The sequence below is a fragment of the Oxyura jamaicensis genome, chromosome 7, assembly GCF_011077185.1.
Source record: "Oxyura jamaicensis isolate SHBP4307 breed ruddy duck chromosome 7, BPBGC_Ojam_1.0, whole genome shotgun sequence".
In the NCBI taxonomy this organism is placed as follows: Eukaryota; Metazoa; Chordata; class Aves; order Anseriformes; family Anatidae; genus Oxyura; species Oxyura jamaicensis.
Genome location: NC_048899.1, coordinates 221,692 through 231,190, shown reverse-complemented (window position 1 = coordinate 231,190; position 9,499 = coordinate 221,692). Strand labels below are relative to the sequence as shown.

The window sequence follows — 9,499 nt, the reverse complement described above, 5'->3', positions numbered from 1 at the left end:
CGGTGCCGCGGGCCTACCCGGTGCCGCGGGCCTACCCGGTGCCGCGGTGCCTTGTCGGGCGGCTTCGCAGGGGAGCCTCTTCCAGAGCCGCGGCTGCTGTGGGGCTGCCTGCTGCACAGGGGGCGCCCTGCCCAGCCCCGGCGCCTGCGCCGGGCCTTGCCCGCCCGCCAGGGGACGCTGCCCCACGCTGCTCGCCTGGTCCCCACCCGCCGGGCTGTTCCACTCGCCGCGCTGCTGCGGGGGGGGGGGGGGCGCGCAGCAGACGCCTGCCCGCGTGTGACGCGAATCACGAGGGCGGGGGGGAGCGGGCGCGCTCACTGCCCGTCGGGGGATGGGGGGCGCGGGCAGCCTCGCTCGGCGGGAAGGGGGCGCCGCGGGCCGGGTGGCGTTAGGCGGCGGCGGTGGCTCCGGAGCGCCGAGCCGGCGCTGGGGTCAGGCGGCCCCAGCCCTTCTCCCTGCCACCCTCCCGGCCCTGTGCCGCCGCCCTCTGCGGCGCTGCGCCATGGTCCGGCCCGGGCGGGGCGCGCTCCTCCCCCACCTCTCGCGTCGGTTCCGGCTTCAGGGTTCCCGCCGCCGCCGCCGCCGCCGCTGCCGCCGCCGCTCCGCTCCGCTCCGGGCCGCTCGGGCATTTTCTCTCAGCCTTAAAGTCGGTGAGGAGCCGGCCGCGGGCGGCGGCGCCGCCGCATCGGGCCCGGCCGGGCGAGGCCGTAACGGTGGCGCCGATCGCGGGGTGCTGCAGGGAGGGCACGGTGCCCCCGGCGCGGCAGTAGCGAGGCCGCCGTCTCCGCGGCGAGGGGCTGTTCGCGGGGCCCGCCCGGGAGGGAAGGCTGGAGCGCGCCAGGCGAGGCGGGGCAGGCCCGGCCGTAGCCCTGCGGCCGGGAGAAAATGGAGGCAGGGCGGGAGGAGCGGCGGCGCCGCGTGCGGGGCCGGGCGGCAGCGGGGCGGGCCGGGGGGGGGGGGCGGCGCGGAGCGCTGGCGAGCTGCTGAGTAGGGCCTTTCTCTGCTTCCGCACAGGGCGTCTTTTATGAATCAAAAGCAGCAGAAGCCGACGCTATCGGGCCAGCGTTTCAAAACTAGAAAAAGAGGTAAGCCGGGCGCGCACCGCCGGGCCCCGGCTCTGCACTGTGCGTGCCGCCTTCGGTACAGAGCTCCCGGTGAAAAGGCGGTTCTGTCACTTGCCAAGTAATGCCTTTATGCGGTGCTTATAAAGAAACCGCACCAAACACAGAGTCATGATGCTGAATCCAGGTGCTGGAATGTTCTACGCACAACCTTTTATTTTTTATATTTTTTTAAGCCCCTAAGAATGTAGCTGCATTGTCATAACTTCGCCTTAGGAAGCAGTTATTTTTGATCTACAGTGAGTGTATTTCGCATGAAAGCATAAGAGTCCAGTACTCCAAAACCACAGGGGAACTCCAACACAGGCTTGTTGTAGGTATTGCATTCATCCAAGGAACATCTAACCTAGGAGGAATTTCAGTGTTAGCTGCTGGAAAAGAGGTGCATTGCCCTTTTAATTCTATAAGAGTACCTGATTTAAAAACAAACAGACAAAAATGAACTGAGATATGCAAGTGCATGGGTCTGTATCTTGCATGGTGACCCAAGCAAATAGAGTTACTAACTGAAGAGGTCTAATGAGTAACATGGCACTTTTTAGTTACTTCTTTTACGTTAAAGAGGAAGTGAGGACAGTTCTTACAATTTCTGTTTAATCATGTTTTATTAGCATGCAGACAGTGTTCCAGTTCAGACTGACAATGGTAAGAATGCTTTGAGCACTGAAATAGTAATGAAGAGGTACAGAAGTACATGTTAGCTTGGAGAACACACTTTAATGTTGAAGTAAAAGTATCTGAAAAACTGTTGAATTGAGAGAATTGGATTTGGTCGGTCTGACAGATGACATGCTAGCATCCTGGATTTTTGTCTCTTGAAAGCACTGAACTGCAGACAACTCTGAGTAATGAATTTCATAAATCTGTCCTGGAAAATAACTGATCCAGTATTTTCAGACTTTCACCCAACTGTTAAAAATACGGTCAAACTTGGTTTGAATGTAAGGACACTAATGTGCTTCTTACAAAATAGTTCATACAGATGCTAACAAAACTAGTTAAAATGTTACAGACAATGTGGTAGGAAAAATTTGCATCTTACTTTCTTTGGAAGCTCTTCTTCTCATGGTTTGCATAGTCTAAGGACAAATTGAGATTAGCAGAACTGAAGAACTCTCTCATTTTAAGGCTATTAGTTATGTGGGTATGTTTGTTGCAGCTTAGCTGTTCCTGTAGTGAAAAGGCCACGGATCAAGTGATTTATCTCAAATGTGAAAATCTTTAAAATAATAAAAAAGATGCTGATTAAGCATGCAATTATAATGCATAATTTCATATTCATTAGTGAAAGTACACATGCATTAGTGAAAGTACTGAGAAACTCAGTTAAAGGTAAATAAGGAATGTTTTAGCTTTTGATAGTCTCGTGCCACCCCTTGAATGAATAGGGAAGTAAAAGCACCAACATTTATTACTGTCATGTTGGCCATTTAAATGCATTTTAGGCTAGACTCTTAGGACACTATTATTGTTAGGAATGCCTGTTGTCTTCTGGAATACCGTTCCAGAAGACTGGAATGATCTCAGTTCTGTTTAACTTAAGGCTTGCCAGTGTCTGTGTTTGTTTTTGTTTAGATAAAAGAACAAACTCCTCATGTTTGAACACCAAATGAATGTGTGTATCAAATTTAGTTCAACAAACACTTGGTCTTTGTCTTTGCAGATGAAAAAGAGAGGTTTGACCCTACCCAGTTCCAGGACTGTATTATTCAAGGTTTAACTGAAACTGGCACTGACTTGGAGGCAGTAGCAAAGTTTCTTGATGCTTCTGGTGCAAAACTTGACTATCGCCGCTATGCAGAAACACTTTTTGACATCCTGGTGGCTGGTGGAATGCTGGGTAAGTTCCCTTTGATGGGGCTGCTGTCAGCCTTTATTTACTTGACTTTTTAGAAAAGCTTGCTGTTTTCTTTCACCGTAAAAAAAACCTCTTCCAAAGAGCTTGTTGAATATGTAGATCAGGGTTTGAGTTATCAGTGTGAAAACATGTGACTATGTTAGGGCCTAACTAAGCAGTATGATTATTGTAGAAGCACTCTGTATACTATACCATGCTTTTGCTTGAGTTATTTTGCATCCTTGAAAGCATAGATTATAAAAACTTGGTTTAAAGGAAAGTATATTGGCTGAGAGTGGAACTTTGTGTAACAGAGTTCATTTCTGCTAATGAAAAATGGGTGAATGCTTAGTTCAAATGCCTCTTCTGTGGTTGCAAAGCCAGTGGTGTTGCCCTGGAGGATTCTGACATGATCCTGTGTTTTGTGCACCGTGCCCCATTATTCTGGAAAGTATTGTTTACGGAATTATGTGATGTGCTTAGTTTTGTAAGTGCTGTTCTAAAGTGTGTTTTGTTGTCAATAGTGAGGGGAGGGCTTAAGCTCTAGTGAGTGAGAAATGAGGTGGTAGCTAAGTCGGCAGAAAACACAGAACTGAGGAAGTGAAATGTGATGACTAATGGTGTTGTAAACTCATATCTGTATCTTGGTGTAAAGAGTAGAAGGGATGCTGACCCACCAGGTAATAAGTAAATGAAGCTTAATGAGTTGAAAAGAGCTAAGAAAGATGCAGTACTTCCAGATTTAGACTATTAGACTATTTGTTTACTTTCCTGCTCTTCAGTGAGAAGGGATTCAAATGGCAGAGAACCATATAAAATACAGGGTGTGAAGAGTTACGTCGTCTGCCTAGCCTGAAAAAGTACATTTCAGAATGTAGCATTTGTTACGCCATAGTTCAGGGAGGGGGAAAGGACTTAAATGAGAAATTTGGCAGTTGCAGAAGACTTTCTGTAATGTAACAGAAATAGAATTCATATGACCTAAATGCAGAGGGGATGAAAAGGAAATAACTGATTCTAGGCTACAGCCAGACTGCATGGCAGTTCTGCAGTGTAGTTTTTGGGAGAACATCTTTGCTGCATGTGCAGGTGGTCTTCCCACTGATACTGCTAGGTGACTATCTCAAACAAATGCTGAAAAACAAGGCTTTCAAAATGGTTTAACTTCATGAAGTACACCTGCTTATCTGGATGTCATGTATTGTAACAGTGTTATGTAGACTGAAGTTACTGTGTGATGTTTGTTTTGGCAAGAGACTTTTGCTGATGTTAGAAGAGCTGGCTGCAAGAGAAACTGTTGTGACTTACTTGGTTATTGTATGGACGCTGACATAGAAAGCAGCATTATTGCAGAAGATGCTAAAAATTGCTAGGAATAAGCAGCTTTAGTGTTTTCCTTTAAGAGAAGAAGAGCCTGTATGGTCATATTAACTTGTCTGGCCGTAAACAAGATGTGTTGGCAATCCATTTAGCAGTAGGAGGTTGAAATATTTATATGTTTATATCTAAGCTACCAATTTGAAGTTCAGTGCACTTATAGCAGTAGAGCAGTTGGAAATGTGGGGTGGTGTTTCTGAAGTGATCTGGTTCCATTCATCATGAAAGGACAACGCATTTTGCATATTACAGGTATTTGAATTCTTACCAGGGAGTTGTACCACTAATACTGAAACCCTTCTTTAGCCCCAGGTGGTACCCTGGCAGATGACATGACACGCACAGATGTCTGTGTATTTGCAGCACAAGAAGACCTAGAAACCATGCAAGCATTTGCTCAGGTTAGTTCTGAAATTAGTACATTTTAAGTTAAACTGTTCAGTGGTCAAAAAATGAACTGTGTAGTTGAAAGTTCAAGTAAAATGAAAATCTATGGCTTTTAGAAGCCTTGTGTCTTTGTGCCTGGTAAAATGGCACTCCTCTAAGCTAAAGTGCTCTAAAAGAGTTCAAACCAACTGTACTTGAGCTTGATTTTTAATTCTAACTAGATGATAATTCAGAGCAATTCAGACACACTATCTCTTTTCAGGTTTTTAACAAGCTCATCAGGCGTTACAAGTACCTGGAGAAAGGCTTTGAAGATGAAGTCAAAAAGGTATGGCAGAAAGAAAAGCCTTATTGGCAGAAAGAAAAGCCTTTACATTCTGCTGGTTAATCACTCTATACAGAAGAATTATAACATACAACAGATTATTAAAATTGACAGAATCTTGTTGTTAACCAAATAACAACAAGCTTCTATGACTAGTGGAGAAGGCTGCCAGTGTACTAGCACAGATGCTAGTTTAGTAGCTTGACTGAAACAAAAGTAAGCATCTAGCATGGAGGTAGCAGTTCTTCTTCCTCTTGCAGTTGCTGCTGTTCCTGAAAGGGTTCTCAGAGTCAGAGCGGAACAAACTGGCCATGTTGACGGGTATTCTGCTAGCCAATGGGACACTTAATGCATCAATTCTCAACAGTCTTTATAATGAGAATTTGGTAAAAGAAGGTAAGTGTTTCCCAGCCCTTCTGTTAGGGGAAGGATCATGGGAGACAGAACGTAAAGTGTAAGTAGGTAGAAATTATGACAGTAACACTCCTGCAGCTCACTAACTTAATCTGGTGATAGATTTACCTCAGGATTAGCAAAGGTAAACATGCTAGCTCACAGTCTTGAAGGTGTTGCTGAGACTTTAGAAAAACAGTGTTTTGGGAAACTTCTGTATAGGACTTCTCTGCGTGACCCTGGAGGTTGCAGTCACTAGTATTGCCCTGCAAGGCACTACTGTATTTTGTACAGGGACTTTTCAGGGTGCAGAAAGTGTGTTACATCTTCAGGCTCCTTCCTAAACTACAGCAAGGAGAGTTGAGCTTAGTACAGGGAAGCCTTTACGATGCTCAATTGTGAGAGAAGTCCAGCAGGCTGGCAGCTGTGGTGTCCTTGGACAGAGGTATTGCAGACTGAGCAAAGTTGTCTGAGCACAACTGGTACTGCTTTGGGCTGGGGTGTGACAATGTAGATGCCCTGTACTCGGTCCCTTTTAGTTTTAAATTTCAATACTACTACTACTTTTGTGTTGCACAGGTGTTTCTGCAGCTTTTGCAGTCAAGCTGTTCAAGTCATGGATAAATGAGAAAGATATTAATGCAGTGGCTGTCAGTCTTCGTAAAGTAAACATGGACAACAGACTGATGGTGAGTATTCCTAAAACTACTGATGTGCTCTGAGGCCAGTTTGGTAAAATAGCATTTACCAGTAAAGTACTTGACAAGTTTCTCTTTTGAAAGAGTTGTTGTAAACTTTATTTTCAGGAACTCTTCCCAGCCAACAAACAAAGTGTTGAACACTTCTCCAAGTACTTCACTGAGGCAGGACTGAAAGAACTTTCTGAGTACGTTCGGAACCAGCAAACCATAGGAGCTCGGAAGGAACTGCAGAAAGAACTTCAGGAACAGATGTCACGGGGAGATCCATTCAAGGATGTAAGTATTTGTAGGCAAGATGTACGTGTGATTTCCTTCTGTAGGAATCTACCTCAAATTATGTGAAATGCAATGACATTTAATACCAATCTGAAGAGGATATATGCCTAATTAAATACTGAGCTTAGACACTTAGTTCCCACTAGCCATTACAATTAGTTCCAGTGCGGTTTAGTTTTGTAGTTTTCCTTTATGTCCTGAATCCGGCTGCACTGAAGGCTTCTGAACCCAAGTTTTAATTTAGCTTAGTGTCATATGTGACCTACATGTTGACTATTTTGTTTGGCAGATAATCTTGTACATAAAGGAGGAGATGAAGAAAAACAACATCTCAGAACAGACTGTGATAGCCATAATCTGGTCAAGTGTAATGAGCACTGTGGAGTGGAACAAAAAGGAGGAGCTGGTAGCAGAGCAAGCCATTAAGCACTTGAAGGTATTGTAACCAAGCATGGGCTTTTGCATCTGTTGGGTAGGGCATGGGCTTCCTTTTAAGCTTCACTTAAAGTGAGTTGAATCCTACAAATACCGTAATTCAGAGACAGTATTAGATGTTTTTTTTTTTCCCTTGCAGCTGTAGAGTTGTAGTCCTAGTTGTTGAGGTAAAAACAGTATGACTTCTGCAGGAATGCTCCTGGGAGGTGGGTGGGAATTGCTTCCCCGGTATGTGGGTTGTAAATTCCTAAGCAGTGGCTGATAAAAACTGAGTGAAACCAGTCTAGCCAGGCGATAAATGCTAAGGAGTGTTATGTGTGTGTGTGCCAATTGGTTATTCCTGTTACAGCAATACAGTCCTCTACTTGCTGCCTTTACTACCCAAGGTCAGTCAGAGCTGACTCTTCTGTTGAAGATTCAGGAGTATTGTTATGACAACATTCACTTCATGAAGGCCTTCCAGAAAATAGTGGTGCTGTTCTATAAAGGTAAGTCCTTGTGAGATTTTTGCTTCTTTTTTTTAAGCCTGGATTGCAGAATGGGTTCATCCTGGTAAGGCTTTTAGGGAAGATCAGTGCTATGACATTGTTTTTAATTAGCTGAAGAATTTTCTACTGTCAGTTTGCAAACATGGAGCTCTAAAATGCAAAGGTAGGTGCTTCAGTCTTTGGCACATGGGGAAGTACTCCTCTAGACAAGAAGGATGTGTACTGGACCAAAGCTGAACTTGGATTTTAACTTGGACTCTTTGGCATTTAGAACTTACGGAAGGTTTGTAGTTGTATGTTACTCCTAGTTCTCTGTCTGAACAGACCATAAATGGCCGGAGACTGAGACCACCAAGGTGTTCTGGGGTGCTCTAGGGCCTCTGTTAAATGGCTGTTAAGAAGGTATTACTAAGAAACATGCTTGTACACCTGTAGGAACACCACAGAACAGGAGGAAACTTGTTAAACTGAAGATTATATTGTATCTATAAAATAGAAAATAATTAAAAACATCTCCTGCGGTGTCCTTTGGACTTTAAAAAAATATATGTTCTTAGCTGTTGACTGAAGTTTTCCTGAGTATGAAATCTCAAATAGCTAGATGCAATGCTGAGACCAACAGCAACCTAGCTGAAATGCAAGGTTCTCAGAATTTTAAAACGAGGTTCTCCTAGCACAAGTATGTCCAGCTGTGCCCAAGGAACAAATTTGTGTTGCTGGAATTTCTAGGGGAGGAAGCAAAGGCTGCCAGTCAGGTGTTCTCAGTAACTGTTATTTGGCGATCTGCTGTGTTAACAGTACTCTTGTACCTCTTACAGCTGAAGTTCTGAGTGAAGAACCCATCTTGAAGTGGTATAAAGATGCGCATCTTGCAAAAGGAAAGAGCGTGTTTCTGGAACAAATGAAAAAGTTTGTTGAATGGCTCAAGAATGCTGAAGAAGGTAACCAAACCTCACAAACTTTTTGTTTTGGGATGCTAGGTGTAAGAGTGCCTTGTTTTGTGGGGTGGGGATGCTAACTGATGCTCTGGGAGGAGTGTCCCCACTCTTGGCTAGAAAAGCTCCCTGGTGCAGTCACTGTGGTTTGGCAGCTGTTGTACAGGATGCAGGGGCCTCAACGGGTGGCTGGGGAGGAGCTGACCTGGAGGCAGCCTGTTGAGGTCCTCTCTCTGTTGCAGAGTCGGAGTCTGAAGCTGAAGAGGGCGACTGATCTGTGAAACTATCCTCAGTAAAGCAAACAGGAGTTGTAGATAAGTGTCATGTCTCTTGCGTCCTTCTGATTCTTACATCCTACCTCCCTGTATCAAGTATGATATAAGGGCTCTCATGGCAATTTTATTTTAACTCTTTTCTATAGTCATTGAAATACTGGGTTTAGTTTTTAAAACCATGTTTTAAGTAGCTTACAGGAGTTACAGATTCGACTCTACCCTGCATTTGTCCTTTCAGTTATATTCTACCTCCTGTATTTTCTACTGTGATAATGTAATTTAAGGCCTTCCACAATGAAATCCACTTTACCCCTTGGGTTTTCTATCTATCTGCATTTGAGTAGACATGCTTTGGTAAATGAGACTTATGGCCGTTCTGTTTGCAAATTAAAATGTAAGAAGCCTCTGATGTGAAGAGGCTGTGGCTTGCGTGGTAACTTGGTGTGATACTTTAATTCATACTACATGCTTCAAATAACCCTCAATTGTCCATCTCCTCAAGGACTTTGTCAGCTCTTTGACTATACTTCCAGCATAAAGTAATATTCTACTCCAGCTACTGAGAAAGGCAGCTGCCCTGCTTCTGGGTGCTTGGTGTTCTACAGCGCAGAAACTTCTGGTGGTGAACTCCTATAACTATGGTGGGGTATGAAGAGTGGCATCTCTGAGCCTGCTGTCACAGCTGGTGGCCCAAGTTCCTGAGGGACAGCACAGCTCATCAGGCTCTTATACCTGGGCATCAGTTCTAGGGCTCTTGCACTTGTCAGTCTCTTTGCAACTTCTCTGCAAGTACAAGCAAACAGTGCTGTCCTGAATGCAGCTGCCACAGAGTTTTCTAGAGCGCTGGCTGAAGCTGCTAACAGTGCTGGGGCAAGGGCGTGCCTTGTTACATGTACAACTGCTGCAAGGTAAGATGAACAAAACCCTATCCCTGCATCCCCGCCCCCAG

At 45.1% G+C, this 9,499-nt stretch overlaps 1 protein-coding gene across 2 annotated transcripts; it reads left to right on the top strand.

Annotated features, from left to right (window-relative positions):
* The first annotated feature begins 580 nt into the window (after positions 1-580).
* On the top strand, positions 581-8,987 carry BZW1 (basic leucine zipper and W2 domains 1). Of its 2 annotated transcripts, XM_035332075.1 has the most exons (12): positions 581-650; positions 1,015-1,085; positions 2,785-2,961; positions 4,642-4,736; positions 4,985-5,050; positions 5,308-5,443; positions 6,020-6,129; positions 6,247-6,417; positions 6,707-6,853; positions 7,202-7,340; positions 8,159-8,281; positions 8,518-8,987. In XM_035332075.1, the coding sequence occupies exons 2-12, from the start codon at positions 1,025-1,027 to the stop codon at positions 8,547-8,549; spliced, it is 1,257 nt and encodes a 418-aa protein (XP_035187966.1). In that variant the 5' UTR covers positions 581-650; positions 1,015-1,024; the 3' UTR covers positions 8,550-8,987. The 2 variants fall into 2 exon arrangements, with proteins under 2 accessions (XP_035187966.1, XP_035187967.1); XM_035332076.1 differs by lacking the exons at positions 581-650; positions 1,015-1,085 and having other exon boundaries at positions 2,884-2,961; positions 4,642-4,647.
* Positions 8,988-9,499: the final 512 nt, after the last annotated feature.

What these genes read in the sequence shown, in the direction of transcription:
- BZW1 (XM_035332075.1), top strand. Translation starts at nt 1,025, where the DNA reads ATGAATCAAAAGCAGCAGAAGCCGACGCTATCGGGCCAGCGTTTCAAA. An exon ending in GGTGGCTGGTGGAATGCTGG is followed by an intron (nt 2,962 to 4,641) that starts GTAAGTTCCCTT and finishes ACCCTTCTTTAG; the next exon opens with CCCCAGGTGGTACCCTGGCA. An exon ending in TTGAAGATGAAGTCAAAAAG is followed by an intron (nt 5,051 to 5,307) that starts GTATGGCAGAAA and finishes TTCCTCTTGCAG; the next exon opens with TTGCTGCTGTTCCTGAAAGG.